This window comes from Heliangelus exortis, chromosome 1, assembly GCF_036169615.1.
Source record: "Heliangelus exortis chromosome 1, bHelExo1.hap1, whole genome shotgun sequence".
In the NCBI taxonomy this organism is placed as follows: domain Eukaryota; kingdom Metazoa; phylum Chordata; class Aves; order Apodiformes; family Trochilidae; genus Heliangelus; species Heliangelus exortis.
The window spans coordinates 77,512,102-77,531,479 of NC_092422.1; the positions used below are offsets into that span (position 1 = coordinate 77,512,102).

Sequence of the window (19,378 nt, forward strand, 5' to 3'; positions counted from 1 at the left end):
AGATGACTTACTGTCAATAAAAACAGTGTGGGAGGTGCCAAAATTGCATGTTTCAGAGAAGATGTAAAGCAGAAGAATGATCTCAGAATAAATTATTCCAATGAACAGCACTTGTCCAGGTTAACTTTTTATCCTCATTTGCTTTAGGCAGCTATGACAGTGCTGCAGTCCTTGTTCTGTCAGTCAAAAAGACAGTGGAACAATATGAGAACTCTCATTTAAGTTTGATATTGTCCAGAAGTTTTACTGCTTCAGTATTTTAATTAAAGAGTCCTGTGGCTTAAAGATTAAAAAGGAAAAATCTTTCCCTAGTACTGGAAAGCAGAACCACTGTATATATTATTTTCTCAGCATGGCTTGAGGATGTTTTAAAAAGTTTAATTTTTCTGAGTTCTGCAGGCATTATGCTAACAAGTTGGCACAAACAATTTGTGCTGGCTTATGCAATTGGAATTTTGCATCCTGCTAGTGTGACATTTGCCACAGAGCCCCCCCCACATTACAACAGAAAGTTGGGGATGGAAAAATGATTAACAATCTCTGAATAGAAAAGCTGTACTTGCTGTCATATTCCAGACAAGCACGGTTCTGTCCTTAGCTGGCATATTGTTCTTGGATAACCAGCTATAGGAACCAGCTGTATGAAAAAATTAGACATCTTTGATATTATCAGCCCTTATAGACTGTAAGAAGGTGAGAATCCTGCACAGGTACAACAAAGGCCCCTAGAAAGTTGACAGCTTCAAGGTCTCAGGCTACATTTTTTCCAGTAAAAAGCTCTTAGTTTATTCGTCCTAGGACACACTGGGTTTTTATTCTTGTGGTCACTAACAAAATACATGCCTTGTGAATTCATGGTCAGAGCTCAAAAAAACCAGCATGCCACTTAGAACTGTGCTTGGTGGACAGCATGACCATGTACTAGTACTTCCTAGAAGCCTTTCATAAAGTTACTATGGGGGAATGAGAGGAGTAGTGACAGGAATAGAGCCATCGGCTGTCAGGTAAATGGAGAAAATTATCTCCTCTGAAATGGACTTCTTTGCTGCTGCCAAGAAAACTGTTTCTTTGCCAACTTTTGCAATTATACATGCATTTGGCCTAGGCATTGAAACACCTTTTTGCAGTTCTGGAAAAGAAAAACTAAGGGAGGAAAAGGAATATAGTATATGGTGTGACATACCAAACCATGAATTCTAGAATTCCTTCTTCCCGTGAATATATGCCTGTCTCTCACAGCCCACTTGACAGACCCAGTGATTAATGCTTCTCTCTGTCTGAGGTACCTGCCATTTAAAAGAGAACTGTCCACAGGACACTCAGTACAGTGATTCTGCCTTACTTGTTGACATTTTTTTGTTTGGACTACAAAAGCTCAGTTTTAAAAGTCTGTTCATATATAATGTTCCTACTGTGTTTTAGCATTAAGCTCTTAGCTAGAACCTTAGTGAATGCTGTTCTTTTAAACCCAGCTATCATATTTTTATTAAAGAGTGTGTTCAAGAGCAGAGCAAGCTGTGCAGGTAGAGCAGAAATATCTGTTACCAAAGCATCAAAAGATCAAGACTTGATTCAATAAATTTTGCTTTTGGGAGGTGAGACTGAAAGATTCAGGGCATTGCAAATCAGCTGTGGCATCCTTTGTCCATAAATCACTTTTCATTCCAACTCACTATGGATTTATGAATTCCTTACATAAGACAACTGCTTTATAAGCCTGTGACTTTCCTGTAGAAAATTTTTCTGGATTTGCCTTCATAAATTCACTGCTGTGCTTTCATCTTAGATTTTGTCTGACATGGACCATGCCATTTACTGTATTTGCATATTAGGGCAAGGGGAGTGAAGCCCCAATTTTAGAAGGGTTATGCAAGCTCGAGCTCTTGCAGCATATTAAAACTACTTTATTCACAACTTAGTGTCACTTGGTACTGATTTGGGGCAACTGAGTATTTGTAGCCACAGATAAATCAGAGAATGCTGGATGTATGAGAAGTTCAGGTTCCAGAAATATATAAAAAAAAGAAAAAATATGCAATAGAAAAAAAGATAATAGAGAAAGATTTGAAATAATCTCAGGGTTTGCAATAACAGGAACAGGAGTATTTCATAAAACATTCTGCATGACCTGATGAATCAACTATTCCATGCATGAGATTTTTTAAAGATTTTAATTCTGTTCACAGTCTCTGAACCTCAGTCAACACACATCAACAAAACTAGACATGTTGATAACTTTAAGCACAATCTTTCCTTATCCCACTTTTTAGTAGGTTGGCTTTTGAATGTAATTTCTCCCATAGATGCTTCATGTAATCCTTAGTCCTGGTAGCTGATTCCTTCAGAGCATCAAGTCATGTCTTGCCTCTTCTCTTGTATGCCAGAAAAGTCCTGGGTGGCCCAACTTCAGCTGCCTTGCAGATGCCCAGTGTTGACTTGGCTAGCTTCAAGACTTAGCTGACTATAAACAGTAATTTTTTTGCTTTCTTTGCAATACGAGGCCTTGCTGTAAACAAAATGGTTATCCGTTGTCAATTAAATTCTGCTGCTGATTGGCAAGAGGTTTCAAACTTTCCAAACTGCCTGAGGTTTTCTCTCATACATTTGCAAGGTAGTCCTTGAAAGCTGTATTTGCCAGAAACATTCATTAAAATACTATCTATTGTTAGTTCTTCCTGGACACTAAGCAAGATGGTAAACAAAGAAAATTTTGGCAAAATATTGTGCTGGGTGTACCCTTAAAAATGAGTTGCAAATAGTGGCAATAGATTTGAATTTTCACCCTTTTAAACTCTTTTTTTTTAGCATTTAATTTTGGATCTCAACATACCAATTACCAAAGAACACATATATGTAGTGTATCAGAACTGTGGAAACAGAACTTTGCCAGTGTGTTCAAAGTATTGAATGTGAGAGATCGATCAAATAATTGGAAGCACCATCTTTAATTGTTTTCCAGATATTGGCTTTTCCATCTGCAGTAGAAAGTTGAAGTAATCTGAAATGTTGCAAGCTACTCTGCTGAAACTAGGAAAACTTATCTTACAGTAATAGAGGTGAACTGTCTGACTGCAAATCGTTCCTTAATGGCTAAACTCTCAACTTGAGAAAAATTGGATTTGACTTGAGCTCTCAAAAAACCAATAAAGATATCTGCCATTTTCCTTCCCAGTCAGTCTGAGCTCAAATTCTACTAAAAGAGTTGGAGATTATTATTTCCATAACCTGTTTTTCTCTTCCAACTTTCAAAAAAGAAAATGAGTAGAAAATCTCTGTGGTGAAGAAACAAACAAGCACTTGAAAGAAGACATTTTGAGCTGTCAAATTTAGCACTAATTGGTATGGCCAATCCAGAGTTTCAGTGAAACTTCAGTTATGGTCTTTTCTGGTAAAACTGCAAACTCTCTAACCATGAGGAGATACATATAATTACTAGAATATATCTACTTTTTGGACATGGATGTCCTGTTCTGTTGGTCACAAACAACATTTACATCAGCTCTTAGGAATGCTCTTATATTGGAATAGTTTGACCCCAAATCTTTGGACTTCCTCCTCATATTTTTGAAGTTTGTCAAAATAGCCTGTCCTTTGAAATCAGTAGTTTTGATTACCAGTCTACTTGTCTTTTGAAGTATTTGAAGTGTCCACTGGAACAGAAATTTTATTATTTTCACCACAACATGCATTTATCAAATATTCATTTCTCCTAATAGCAGCTTCACTACGGTTTCATGTTAGTATTGTAATACCAGTTTATGAGGCTTTCTATTTGACATGAAAATAATTAATAAATTGAAAACTAAATTATTTGACACTTTTATTCAAGTATGTTTTTGCAGATAAGAGAGATATATTACTACAAAATGGTTCATAATAGTTACATTTTCAGGCTTCTCAGTGTTCATGACTAACTTTATATATTGCTTCCCTTCTGAGCAAATAATCAGAAAGCATGTTACTAACCAAGAATGAATGCTATATTCCAAAAGCCAAAAGCAGTAGGAGACTGAATAACTCTGAGAATGAGACAAAAACCTGATCATTGAATTTCTTGGAAAATGTGCTGTACTTGCAACGGTGCTGGCATATGATTGTGTGCATGCAGATATTATTGATTATACAATTTAAATGTGATTATTTTATTTCTAAAGGAACAAATCCAGTTATAGGTCATTGGACCTCTTTTGTTAGTGTGAACCTAGGTAGCTGTAATACAGCACAATAATCCTAAAAGCATGGAAAGGTCTACTCTATGCAGATTGCTATTTACTGCATCTCAGTCTTCTGATGTGCTTTCAGAACTCTGTCAGTCATTCTGAAGAGTGTGAATACAACCCACAGAGCAAGTTTGGTAATGAACTGTTGCAGGAAAAGAGGAACCACTATGGCTTTTCCATACCCAATGAAATGTCCATTGGCTGATGGGATGTGTGTCTAAGCCCTCAGGTAGGGCTGGAGGTAGGCTTAGCACCTTTATTAGAAAGAAAAAGAAGCATCACAAAAATCTCTTTGATAAATTATATTTTGTTCCTCCTGAAATATATGTGCTTTGGAGGTTGCTGATAGCAAAGACAGACATATATATATGCATCAATGTGTTCTTTGATATTCTATTTAAATATACATTTAGTTGAAGTGTATTATTCGATACAAGTTCAAGCCTCACATGTTACAGGAGAATATTATTGCATTCAAAAATCTAAGGCCCAAGTTATTGAAGGGAGAGTTCTGAAATCTGCTAAATATCATATGACACCATGCTCTTGGATAATGGAAAATTTTGCTGATTGTATTTTGGGCAACTGGAAAGCATATAATTCAGAATATAATTAAACAGTCTAAAATTTTCTTCCAAAGTGACGATTTCCACTTGGGTTAAGGTATTAATCTGTTTCATCTTTTCATTGGCAGTATTGTTTCCATTTTATTCATTACTTTGCATTGCTAACAACTTTCTTTAATATAGAATGCTGTTTTCTATTTCATTTCATGCTTGCTCTCAGAATTGGTGGGAGAGATAAATTCTTGGAAACTGGTACAAGATGAATCTGAAAACAGTTGCTCAAAGCTCAAGATATATTGCAATCAAAATGCAGTGAACATATGTTGAAATCTGCCCTGGTGGGTGGGTGATGAAGCAGTATCTTGCAGCAAACTTCCTTTAGTCCAACTAAATTTCTGGCTTTGGTGTGAATACATATTTTTAGGGTTCGTGGCATTAAAAGGAAGTCTTTATATTATTTCCATATTTGCCACATCACAGAATTAAGCTGTGAAATGGGAAACATTATGGTTGCCAAAATTAGGACAGGTCACTTAAGGAAGCTGTGGGACCTCCCTCTTTGGAGGCAGCTGGATCTAGGCTGGAGATGGCCCTGAAAAACATGATCCAGTGTTGGCCTCAAAGCAAGCCTTGCTCTGAGCAAGAGGAAGGACGTGGTCTCCTTCATCGTTCTGTGATGCTAAACAGCACTGAGAAAATGGCATTGTCTAATAACTGGGACAAGGCTGCAGATTACATTAATGGTTTTCTTAAAAAAAATCAACAGAAGAAGCATTCTTAGATTCCATCCTCAGGCAGGTTTTTTCAGATAACATGTGAGTTTGAAAGTGAATGGCACTAACTAATGCATACTGCTTATACATGTTCTGGGTAAAAAAAATAAATAAATCTGGTGCTGGTTTTTGCAAAGAACAAACCAACTGGAAGCCTGAAGTCAATGTAAAGTAGTCTAAAGTGTAAGCTAAAATCAATGAAGTCATTTGAATAGTTCCCAGGAACTTCACTCATCTATAAATTTTGTCTTTAATTATAATTAGATTTAATGAGATAATTTAGAATAATAAATGAAAATATTAAAGCCTTTCTATTTTGCAGTATGACATAATGTATGGAAAAATAGCTAGTCATATAAATTACATTCTGTCTTCCTATTAAAAACTGATACTCCTTCATTACCCTTTCTTCCCCAAAACTGACTGAGAGGTTGATAGGGGCAAACTCACTTTTGCCGGTTTGATTTACAGACAAAACACTTAAAGAGAAGGCTTTTCATATTGTTCTCCTCTGCTTTCAGAACCACTTATTGAAAAACCAAGCAGAGGTATTCCTTTTCTGTTTTGGCACTGTGAAAATATTAGTGTAGAAAAATCAAGCAGCAGAATGAAATTGTTTGAGTTGTGAACTGAAAAGTGCTGGGTTTGTGCGTGTGTTTTTTCACCCTCTTTGAATTAGGTAGGATTTTCAACTTGTCTAAGAGGGAGTTATTTAGATAGTTCTCCCCAGTCACCCTATTATTCTTGGGCCATAAAGATATCTCTTGGTCTCATTCAGGTCGAAACATTTCATGTGACATAGATTGGGATGGTGTTTCTGTGTCAGATTGCTGAAAGCTGCTGCTGATTGAACTGATACCAGTAGCAGCAGAAAAAAGATGAGCCAGGGAATGAAAACAAATGGGCTTCTTTTTTCTTCCCAGTTAAGGCCTCTTTTGGCCTTCTGAGGTGGCAATACAGTCAAGTAGCTTTCTTCAGATGTGATCTACAGGGGATGAGCACATCTACAGAATCAGTTAATTTTTTTATATTACATGAAATTGTCATTGTATTGCTGATATTTTATTCCCAGGGACATGTTAGTAGTTGCTGCTTTAGAATGTCTAAGCTGCGAGGTGAGATATCCCTTATAAGATGAGCCTCAATATTCCTATATGTAAGCTCAGGTGTATGGAAAGCAGGAAGAAGGAAATGAAAAGCAGCTCTTTGAATTGAAAAGGGAGTCTTGTAAGCTGCAGTGAGGGTTTGTTTTATCTGCTAGGAACAGAACTTGGGCTCACAGGACTGTCAGTGCTTTTGCTTAGATATGTTTTTACCAAGTGGCAGAAAAGCTTTGATTTTTTTATTGATTCAAGGTAAGCTGAAATAAGAAGTTTTAATACACAGACAGTCTAGTGTGGCCTTTTCTTAGCTTCAACACTAATGCATATGTCTGTCTTTATAGGAAAGTAGCGTTCAAAACAACTAAAATGGCATCTTTAAATTTCTAAGGGATTTATTACATAATTAGTTTTTTAATTCACTGGAGTGATAGCGATTATCTGAGTTAAAGTTTCTTAACAGAACTGACCACAAAATATGTTACTATATATTGCCATTTTTAATAAGCTAGGATCTTAGGTACAGGAGTAATTTCTATCCCATTTCATTGCCAAGGCACTGGGTTGGTTCATGAGTCAGTTCATTTCCCTCAGCTGGAGAGAAATACTTCCAATCAAAGCTTCACTGGTAAAAAATTATGAGTTTTCTATTTCATAATATTTATTTGAGTGACATTTTCCAAATTGTGACTTAGCAGAGTTTAATGGTGTCTATAAAAATATTAGGCCTGTTTTTGAGTATATTATCTGATGTTTGAAAGACTATTGTAGAAATGCCTTTGCACCTGCATTAGGCAGAGTCTTAATTTGCATTTTTTCACATTTGTGTCAGGGTAGACCGTAATTAGATGATGTATGAGAAGCGTGGAGGCTGTGTAACTTCACTATCATACTAACCAAAGGGAGACATTCCTTCCTTATTAACAGAATGAGAGAAGCATTTTAGGGAGCAACTGAAGTTGTTTTGGCAAACTAATTTGTGGTTTCAGTGTGTGCTTTTGCTTTACGACTGTATGAACAGATGAACTAAAATTATGTTTTCTCATAGGCCTAGATGTCTTTGACTGGTGCTACCTGGTGATGACTTAAGTGTTTGCAACATTACCCTTCTGTTATGATAAGGATGTGGTTGGATAAAAACACTCTTTTCACTTCTTCCATTTTGATTTTCTTGTAGACATTTCAGCAGTCTTCTCTACAGCAGAAAAGTAAAAAGAAGAACAAAGGTAAGTACTGCATTTGTTTTCATGTATTGCTAGGAAGGGAATTGCCTGCCTTAATGTTTATGGTATTGCAGTATCTGAGGAACTAGAACTTATTAACACCAGTCTTTAGTTCAGTTGATCATATTGAGAACATGTTAGTCCATTCATGATGTCTCATAGTTTCCTAATGTTTCTCTATCTGCTTATATCTGTAGTTGTCTGTCTTTTTTTTCCCAACTCTAGCCTGTTTGGGGTCAAGGCTGTTTTTTCCAGCAGCTGTCAGGTAACATATCATAGTAAATTGTCCTCCTTTGATTTAGAAGTACAAAGGCCTTAGGAACTGTTTTAGTTGCAAAAGGAGCTGCAAAGAGAGGTTTTTGAATAGCTGTTAATGTACTTACATGGTTGTATTTGGCAGTCAAGTACATGAATTTATATGCTGTGGGCTTTAATCTGATGTGAAATACTAATCTGTTGAAGATTATAACTACTTTTAAATATATCTTGCCTTTCTTTTCTCTGTGTCTTCTTTTATTGTGTTGCTTGCTTTTTTTTTCCTTATCCATAGAATATGAGCTCTGTGAGGTGCTGAATATGGTTTGTTTGGGTTTGGTTTTTAACTTATGGTTCCTTGCATAGACTTTGTGGTCGAAATAGAAGGTTTGTAATAATTTATTAATGGCAAATTGAGGTTTAAAATTTTAATTAATTTTCATAATCAAGTTTATAGTCCTTTCTGGCTAGCTATCATGTTGAATGGAAAGTCAAAATCTTTCACATCAGCTCATTGTCACTTTCAGCTCCTATTCCTGGTAAAAGCAAAAGACGAATTTCATGTAAAGACCTTGGTCGAGGGGACTGTGAAGGCTGGCTTTGGAAAAAGAAAGATGCCAAGAGTTATTTTTCTCAGAAATGGAAAAAATACTGGTTTGTCCTGAAGGACACCTCTCTATATTGGTATATCAATGAAGAGGTAAGCATCTGTGCTCCCTGTTTCAATAAATGCCCTACCCTGTGTAATGCTCTTGTCATGATTTAGTGGGAAGCCAGAGCTTTGAGTGCTTATATATGTGAATAATGTTATTCACCCAAAGAAGCATAGTGAAATTAATATTAACTGCCTGACTAAATTCCCATTAATGTCCAGAGATATCCTTTAAATTCACCTTTTACTATAAGGAGAAATAACACGCTTCTCTGTGTCCTGCTCTCATCAGTTTAGAATAAATCACAGATCTACCTTCAAACCTTTGAAAGAGAAAAAGTAGTTGTTTAATCCTGTCATTCAAATTTCTTCATGGGGGTGTAAACATTAATGACGTGCTGCCTGCTGTTTTTTGTTTATCTGTGCTAGTAAAATCACCAAAACCTCTGGTAACTAAGGAAGATGCTTTTGTCTTCTCAGTTGTGTTCTCTTGTTCCTTCTTTGAAGCTTCGGATACAATTTCAGTGGTGCTCATATATGCTGAACTTAAGAAAACTGGAGCAGCCCAACTTTGCTTTGATTGTACAGCATGTTCTGTATTAGAACACATTTATTTATATCAGCTTTAGCAAGAAAGCTTTTTGCCAGTGAGTTAGGAGACCTTGATTTTTATGCCTGTTAGTCTCACTAGGAAATATCCTGAGATAAAATCATTGCCAACATGTGAATGCACTCAGTCCTGGACTTTTTCTTTTAATAACTGCAAGCATTTCTAGAAAACTTTTTAAAAATAACATGACCTGCAATTTTCCTGAAGCAGACAGAAAGCAAATTGCCCCATAAACAGCATTATCAAAGCCTGTTTTCCCAGAGTCTCATCCTATTTGTGCCTTGATCCCAGCTTCATGTCAGTAACCCAAACTCCCTCCTCTCCATCCTCCCTCCTCAAGGCCTACTATGAAGTCTTCATCAGGGTGGTAATTCAAATCTGCAAGTAGATATGGCTGGTGACATACAACCAAGCTGGTCTCCAGCCTTGGCCAAGGAGCATGTGGGACCACTGAGTTGTGCATTTCTTTCCCATGGACAGGGAGTAGTGGTCTGAGTGCCTTTGTCTCCTTTCTGTTGCTCATTTCCCTCAGAATTAGAGACTGGGTTATTTTTGAGAGCTCATCTCCTTTACTGAAGTATCTGCAATCACCAATATATTCAAAAGCTGGTCAGGGAAACCTCAGTGGCAGATGGTCAGACAAGCAAACAGTGCTATTGCCAAAATTTTGTTTCCTTAGGCAACTATGCAAAGAAATAGCAAGATTATTCTAAACAGTGTCCTTTCGATTTTAACATACCTGAAAATGCAGCACCTGGTACAATCTTGTAGCTTCCACAGAACAAGTCTAGTTCCAGTTTCACATATGTTGATTTGTGTCCTTTATTTGTTTATTTTTAAGACAGAATACAGTAATATGGACTGCACATATATATATACATATATGTCATAAACATCCATGCAGAGTCTAAGAAAAAGATGTGATGCTCTGAAATTCTTTAACAAGCATTTGTGTTTTCTGCAGCTTCATTTTTATGATTTTTTATTATTTCTCATGCAAAGTTATGAGCAGATAAATCAGAGGGTCCAAGTTATTGATACATTAGTAACTTAAAATAAATAATGCTTTCAAATTGTGAGAAGTCAAGGGAGATCAAATACCTGATAAAAATAAACTATGTTTAAGTCTTTAGAGGACAGGGGAGGAAGGTCAGGTGTCTTCTCTCTTGGATATTAGAGAGACATGAAAGTAGCCAAAGAGACATCACACCTCTTAACTGTAATATTATATAAAGATGGTGAAGAGCACGCATTTAAATTTCTTTTTTCCCTAATCCTTACAGTAGACTGTATTTCTCCATACTAATTAGTCCATCTTCCCCAGAAATTAGCTAATTAAAATAACTAATTGCCTGAACACGTTTGGTCATTTTGTATGTTTTCAAATGCTGGTTCAGCTGTGAAATTGTTTGAGAAAACTGGGTATTTAAAACTGTATTTTACACCAAGGGATCTGTCTTACTACTTTGGCAAAAGTCCCAGTGACTTCTGTGGGAGGTTTGCCAGAGCAGAGCATACATTAGGATTCCTTATGTAAGAAGCAGGCAAGTGAAAATATCACTAAGTGTTCGGTGTGGTGGGATTTTTACTTTTTTTCTGACAACAGTCGTATCTAAAACTGCCATTGCAGGATGAAAAAGCAGAAGGATTCATCAGTCTACCTGAATTTAAAATTGACAGAGCCAGTGAATGCCGCAAGAAATAGTGAGTATGCTCAAAAATAATGCAATGATACAATGTAAAAAATAGAACAAGATTTCTCCTTAAAATAGTGAAATAATAGACTTTGGTAAAATGATTATTTGCTTGTATGCTGATTATTGTAGAATAAGCTTATACAGAAGAGGCAACTGTCGGGTTTCTTTGTGCCATCTTTCTTGAAGAAGGTTTTTTTTACTTTATTATGAGTCAGAGTGCTTAACTAGAGCAAAATTAATTAAGAGCAGGAAGGCTGCTTGACTGCTTCTGTCCCTTTATTTTTCTAGTTTTCCTTTTTTTCTTTTGCTTCCTTTCTTGTTTTAAGCAGTTTTTTGGGTTTTTTTTGGGGGGTTGGAATGTGTGTGTGATATCTTTAAACTCAATAAAGAGCTTTAAGCATAATAAAGTGACCATCCAAATGAAAAAGTCCCCAAGTTCAAAGCTGGGCATCAGCCTTTAATATAACTACAAAGTAGTTACCATCATATCAAAGTTTGCTGACACAATGTATTGGTCCTGGGGCAGAGTAAAAAGAGAATGACAATGATTTGAGGTATGACCTAAAGGCCTCAAATAAAATTTCTTCCACCTAGCTGTGTTTGTTGCTGTCCAGAATTGTGCCATTCATTGCACAAATCCATTTCTTATGTAGATGCAAATTTAAGCATATGTAGCAATGTGACAGGTGCACTCCCAGAGTGGTATTTTTAGAGTCAGTGTTGCTGAAAACATTTTTCTTTACCTTCTAATGGTTTACCATTCTTTTAAGTTTATGAAGACTGTGAAATCACTGAAATTTGTACAGAGAAGCAATAGCAAAAATAAAATGGTATGATTTTGTAGCATTTTTAAAGAAGACACTGACCTTGTATCAGTTGGTCTACATATCTCTTCAGGATGAGCTCTACTATTCATGATGGTCTCAGAAGGCAGAAAATGAAAACTGCAGTTAAGAAAAAAAATATAATAAAAAGAAAGGTACATCAGCTTGGGCTTATAGTCCTGTGTCTTTAAGGTACATTGCTGAATTCACCATTTTTTGTTCTTTTGTTGGGGCAAGAGCATAAAGTCAACATATTTTTCAGGGTTGCACCCTGATTGTTTTTCTTACTTGATTTGGTATCTACTGGATAGTAGAACCTGAGATGTGGTTATTAAAATTCATTGCTTGAGTGGCAGATAAAGAAAAAAAATCTCTAAGACTCCAGACAACAGATGCTGTAACAATTTTACAAAGTCAAGTTTTGGGTCTCAGTAATCTGATGATGTCTTTCTAAACTGAGCAGATGTCACTGTACATCTGCTTTCACTTGCATAACACTTTGTCATGCTTTAATGCGTTAGAGTAATGCTCATTTTCCTCAATTTTACATTGCTAGCAGGAACTTTCTTGGGTATTCCTGCATTCTAAACCAGGAATATTTTTTTTCATATCCCTGGTTTCTAAAAAACTATTTTTGTATATTTACATACATGTACACATATATTTGAAAACTGCAAGCAATATACACATTGTTACCATTTTTTGAGTCGATTAGATGGATTAGATATAGCACAACTATTTGATATTATCCAGCCCATAAACTATTAAAAGAAGTCTGGCCAGCAGGAAGGCCACAGAGCTCTTGGAGTGAGTCTAAAGGATGTCCACAAAGATGATCAGAGGACTGGAGCACCTGTCCTATGAGGGCAGGATGAGGCAGGTGGAATTATTCAACCTGGAGGAGTCTCCAGGGAGACCTTATAGCAGCCTTCTGGAACCTGAAGGGGCTACAGGAAAGCTGGGGAGAGACTTTCTACGAGGGTGTGTAGCAACAGGACAAGGGGTAATGGTTTGAATCTGGAAGAGAGTAGATTTATGTTAGACATTAGGAAGCAATTCTTTTGTAAGACACTGGCACAGGTTGCTCAGGGAAGCTGTGGCTGCCTCATCCCTGGAAGTGTTCAAGGCCAGGCTGGATGGGGCTTTGAGCAACCTGGTCTGCTGGGAGGTGTCCCTGCCCATGGCAGGGGGGTTGGAGCTAGGTGATCTTCAAGATCCCTTCCAATCCAAACTATTCTTTTATTTTATATATAAAATCCATTTTGTCTCATAAAAATAGTGATGATGTTTTTCATGTATCATTTTTGCAATTATTTTCTTTGGGACATATTTTTTGGTTCTTATTTTAAGAGAAATCTTCATGGTCAAAAATTATTCTTCTCTAAATTATTAATTAATTTCAGATGCATTTTCTAGAACTTCAAGTATTTAGCCATAAATCTTTATCCAACACAGTTAAAAAATTATTTCTAGCAATTTGTTTTGTATTACATCTGAAATTCGGTAATTCTCTCAGCACAGTCATGTTGATTGCTTTGGTGGAAAGAAAAGATGAGATGTAATCACCCATTGCTTAGAATGACCTCAAGCACATAGTGTTGATTTATAACAGCTTTTCAGAAGTCAATCAGCACATCACGTTTTCACATTAGAAATGCAGTAATTAGAGCTAAATGTAACATCAAGGTCATTGGGGTGTGAGAAATCACCAGGACTGAGATTTTTCCTGTAGTATTGAATAAATTGTTCAGTAAATTTTCTGTTCAGAAAAAAATGACTGCTATAGGTATATCAGCAAAATTACCTGCTACATAAAATTATATGCTTGACATGTTTACTTAAGCCAAATAGTACTCTCCAGGTGATTCTTGAATGATATTTCTGCAAAAATAAATCAAGATTATTCAGATACTGTACCAGAAGAGCACTTTACTTGGTGAAATCTGACACAGTCTTAAAAAGCTGTATGTTTAGATACTGTTTGGGGGGATGAGGAAGGGGGGCATCCAACAATTCAGGAAATCCAAACTCATTACATTCCTTATTAACCATGCTATCTTACACTAAAAAAAAAAGAGAGAGAGAGAGGAAAAAAAAAGAGTTTTGCCATTACATTTTTATAATTATTCTTTTCCTTTACAGTGCATTCAAAGCCTGCCATCCTAAGATCAAAAGTTTTTATTTTGCTGCTGAACATCTAGATGATATGAACAGGTAAGGAAATCTTCCAAAGTTCAAAGAACCTTTCCTTAAATGTAACACTTCTTGAACTCGTAATAACAGAGTGATAATAAATTACTTACGAATCTAAGAAGTTACGTTTAGTAGCTGGGGAAAGAAGTGCAGAGTAGCATTGTTTCTGAGTGACAGCTTATCCTTACTATTCAATTAATGGAAAAATTTACTGTTGTGGGGGTTTTTTAACAAAATTTTAAAGAATTTTGGAAAAAAATTTGACAAAGAAGGTAGAAATTGGAAGGAATTAATTTTGCAGATTCTCTACTACCATGAATTTAACCTACATATAGAAGTGAAATTTTGATTGTATTGGATTTAGTGTGGAAAATTTCACCAACTCAAAAAAACAAGGATTTAAGTTGTAGTTGTTTGAATATTGAGTTTTACTGTATCTATTTTACGCCACCTTTGCTTTATTTTTTTCTGAAAAATGATCAGCACAAAATAAACACAGTTCCTCTTAATTAATTTTAATGGTAAATTAAAAACATGAAACCCATTTGTATTCAAATTTGTGTTTTATTTCATTTATTTTCACAACATAAACTGAAATTAATTCACTTCACAATAAGAAGCCATTTTCATCGTATGACACAAACAACAACCTGTTATTGCAACCTGAGAATTTTTCTGTGGACATCTTTTCTGAGTAAAACTGCTTTTAAAAGAGAGGAAAAAGGAGATAAGAGTCAATCCAAATAAATGTTAGTAAACGCTGTAATCATGGCTTAGTCTCTCCTGTATCTATTAGATTCAGCTACCTGGCAGAGCACCTTCAGGGTACTGCTAATTCTTTACTGGTGATCTTTGACTGGAAAAGTACACCAGTACAATACTATGCTTGCTTTCATTTAGAAATAGCTGTCTGTTAGCATTTTTTCAAAATGTCATGCATGACTAAGGCTCACTTGAGAAGTCTCTCCTTGGTTAGAAAAAAACACCTTTTTATTTGTTTGTAAAATTTCAGGCTTGCCTTTCCTTGATAATTCTGTCAAGCCAGTCACTCAAATTGCAGTTTGCTGCACAGCAAACAGAATGATGGCTTGGTCTGTTCAACATACCCTGAACTAAAGCAGTAGATAAAGAATTTTTGTCAACAGGTCCACAGCCAGTATGACCAGGTACTGTGTTTCTTAGGATAAAATTTTTTATAACTGGTCAGTAATCAGAAAGCAGCAGCAAATATGGATCATTTCTTAGAAAATATATTGCACAGTCTAAAACCTGTTCCAAAAGACTGTTAACTTCACAATACAAATAGTAATATTATCATCATTTGAAATAAGTGTTTATTAATTCATTTAGCATCAGCAAATTTTGAACTGAGTTATAAATATGGAAATTTAAAGCAGCTTTGTCAAGGTCTGTGGAATTACTTGTAATTCTGTTATTTGAGTTGCCATCACAGTCTTACCAACTAATTTTTTTCTTTTCTCTTTGTTTAATGTATTAAAGAAAATTATGTATTTCCACAAATATTGAATTAACTCAATGTATTGAAAAAAGTGGGTTACTAAGCAATAACCTTTCAAATGAAGAAATTATAAAATATTTCTAAATACTAAATAAATCTATAATACTGCTGTATATAAAAGCATTTTGTTGCCTAGCTGAAGTAAAACACAGAATCAAGTGACTAAATTAAATTAAGGCTGTTTTGATCAACTTCTGCTCTTTTTTTTCATTCATTGGACATACTTTTAAATTATGTATCATGCAGTCATTCGGTACTGTTTATACTTGAAGCAGAAGAAACCGAAGTAGAAAACCACTGTTACACAGTCTAAGCAAAAGTTCAAAGTTGTACAGTTCTTTCATTCTATCAAATTATTTACTTGTTTTGGTTTTAAAGTGTATTCAGGATGTGAAGTTTTTGTTTGTGTGTGTCTCTTCACTTAAAATGGGTATTTTAATCTCAGGTAACCATCACATTTCAAATTTTCTTACTACTTTTATGACTGTGCCAAACCATTATGCTGGTCAGGAGTCTGGAGAACTATGATTACTGACCTTTATTTTTATGACATCTGAAGGTCCTCCATGGTCAGATCACCAAAAGTGTTTTTTCTACCTGCATAACCTGCTTAGTTTTGGTGAGAAGAAGGACAGAATATACTCTACTAATGCAAAGTAATGTGTTGCTAGTGTAAAAGTAGAGCCATAGGGATATCTTCCTTGAAAATTTCTCCCATTCCAAGAAAATATTCTGCTGTGGAAGCCAGTATCTGTATTTCTATTTGATGATACTCTATATAACTTTGATTTTTCTGTGGTAGCTGTGCCTGTTGCCTTATGGACTAACTATTTGTTCTTTACTCAAAAATCTTGATCAGCTCAGAGGCAAAATCATCCTTTTCAGAACTGGCTGGTTTAAATACTTACCGTACTCTTAATTTGTCCTTTTTATTCCAAAATATCCCATTTTTAAAGTGATAGACATATATGGCTGCCAAAATTATATCATCTTGGCAGGGAGTCAGTAACTTCATATGGAATATTTGTCTGAGAACTTCCTTGACCTGCTGATCTCTTTCTCTTTCTGTAACACTGAGTATTGACTTTTATGAGTTTTCTTCTTTAGTATAGCTCTATGATCAAAAGGAAAGACGACAAGTCAGCTCATAGTATTAGCACATAAGAATGTCTCTGGAAGATTTCAGTGAAGAAGGACTCTAAAAATATCCCTGCATCATTTGCAGGCCTCTTTATTCAGGTTAAACTGCAGCTGGATACTTAGAGACACTGTAAGGTTTCCATATTACCATATAGCAAGTTCATCATATAGCCTCGAGCTTTATGATTAAGGACAATTTGACACCCTGCTTTGACCAAAGGTATTGCAGCTACCTGGAGCATGAGATAAGATAGAAAAATGTTTCCTTCTATTCTGTGAGAGTGCCAGTACTCTGCATTCTTCTTTATGGAAGTTACAGGTCTACAAAAAGATTGTTTGGGTGGTTTTTTTTTCATTGTGTTCTATGTGTCTTTTTTATTTTTAAATATTGACAAGAAATGTATTTGCTATTCTTAAGAAGAAAGAAAAAAAAGAAAACCTAGATGACTGCTGCAACTACCAGTGCTACTGTATTTATCATATCACCAAACAAATTGATTTCATAATTGTCACAAGGAAATTAAAGCTGAATTTGCAGTAAGGAAGGAATATATATTTTCTTGGCCTCCTGCCCCCTAAAAGTTACAATGGCTTCCAGGACACAGTGCTTTGCAGGAAAGAAGGATTTAAATCGTCCCATGTCCTAAAGCTTTATGTCTTTTAATATTTTAATATTTTAATATTAATTGAAAGGAATATTTGTGTGACTGTATCTTGGAACTTTTTCCCCAGTGCATTGTAAAGCAGAAATGTTTTAATCCTCTTCCATTCTGCAGATCTTTATGTTTCCCAGTGATACCAGCCCTATGCCTTGCATTTCTTATACCATTCTAGCTTCAATGAATGCTGAATCTTCATCAAAATAATATTAATTCTCTTACAATACCCATTCTAACTGTATCTGAAGAAGCTTTAGCAGCCACATATCAGAAAATGTGCAAAAGAAATCAATACTATACTTCCAATTTCTAACAGAGCAAGCTGCTCAAAAAGGGTTTTCAACCACATCAGTACCTTCTCATTCACCCCACAGGCATTTGGGTGATGTTCAATCCATGACACCAATCATGATCTACAGAAAATCATTAAATGTGAAGTTAATCTATTGTCTCTTTCTCTGACTGATACACATTTCATGGGTTCTCACACTTTTTAGGAAATCACATTATTCTCCAAACAAACATTTACCATAGCTGTAAGAGTATCAATTGACTGTCAATCAAGTGTTTGTTAATTTAATCTGTTATCTTACTCTCATGCACACTTATCATGAAATGCTATCTCGTATTTAGGACAGAATGCAGTTTTCCAACAGGAGAACCTTTATAGAGGTATCATCTTGTGGTCAGCAGCTCTATGCAAAGGGGTTCATTAGATGGCTGTTCCCTGCTGGTTGTGCTGGGGGGTGATAAGACATGACCTGAATTTGGAGAATGAAATCCAAATTAGGCAAGAGGCAAACAAAGGGCCACCTCCACTGTCTGCTATGAAATTTGACAGAACAGATGCTTTTCTTCTTATGCTTCTTTGCCCTTTGGACTGTGGCCTTTGCTGGTCCTTGGGCAGCATGGGGATGGAGTCCTCTGGGTGATTCCTGATGCAGTGCATCTGATTTGAAGCTGGCAGAGCTGTCAAAACAACTGAGCTTTATTCCCCAGAAGACTTCACATATAAGGCACGTGAGCCTAAAAAGTAACTTCGTAGTATATCAACTTTGTGCTGGGAAGTTGTGAAATTGTTGTCTGAGACACAATTTGTTTGGTTTCTGGTCTCGTGTCCCAGTTATTTTATAAAGTGTGTGGCACTTCCTAGCAATTATGATTGAAATTTTGGGTTTCTTCTACAACTTCCATCTCCTTCTGGCTGATATGAAGTATTCTGTAATCATTTCAAGGGTAAATCTCTAGCTTTCATTCCAGTGTGGAATGATTTGTGGCCCATTAACATGATTTACAGATCATACATGTGGTCAGCATTTGTGGAAGTAACCAGAGTTAGTTTTGAGGAGAGTAACTGTATTTTATGATCTGATGCCTCCTTACCCTGCACTGAAATATCTTGAAGTTTGACCTACAGAAGTGATTGCAAAGGTGTCCATCTCCTTGCTGAGACAATACTATATCCTGTTTCCATGCATACAGTAATCAAATTAAACCCATCAGGCACAGTTTTCTGAAACAGGAGTCTCACAGTCCTGAAAAAAAGTGCAAACCTGACTTCAGCTGTCCTTTTTGTAGCGAGAAAAATTATAGGCCAGTAGCTTGGCAAACCAGACCCATCACATCCTGACTGAGGGATGGTTGGAGCAAGTAATTCCAGATTTACCATGGAAAGGACAACCACAGGAGCTTGCCATCGTGGTTGAAAGCCTTTTTGTTGGAGAATCTCATTTAGTGTAAGCATTTGGATAATGAATACACTGAGAGCCCCATGGGGGAAGAAGCAGGTTGAAACAGTCTGCTGCTATGTGTATGTTTGGCAATGACAGCCCTGCTGGAAGAGAATAGAAATAGATTGTTGGGTTTTTTCATTTGTGCAGCTTATGGAAGCATTTTTTTCAAGTCTAAGGTGGGGTTAAAGTGTTAGATGTGAATTGCATTGAGGTA

At 36.0% G+C, this 19,378-nt stretch overlaps 1 protein-coding gene across 6 annotated transcripts in view; it reads left to right on the plus strand.

Annotated features, from left to right (window-relative positions):
- The window catches only part of CNKSR2 (connector enhancer of kinase suppressor of Ras 2), a 215,176-nt gene that overhangs the window by 149,188 nt on the left and 46,610 nt on the right, over positions 1-19,378 (plus strand). For all 6 annotated transcript variants that reach the window (XM_071749698.1, XM_071749682.1, XM_071749687.1 and 3 more), the window contains 4 exons: positions 7,837-7,885; positions 8,665-8,837; positions 11,030-11,103; positions 14,063-14,134. In XM_071749698.1, the coding sequence (XP_071605799.1) occupies positions 7,837-7,885; positions 8,665-8,837; positions 11,030-11,103; positions 14,063-14,134 (368 nt within the window). The remainder of the gene's footprint in view (positions 1-7,836; positions 7,886-8,664; positions 8,838-11,029; positions 11,104-14,062; positions 14,135-19,378) is intronic.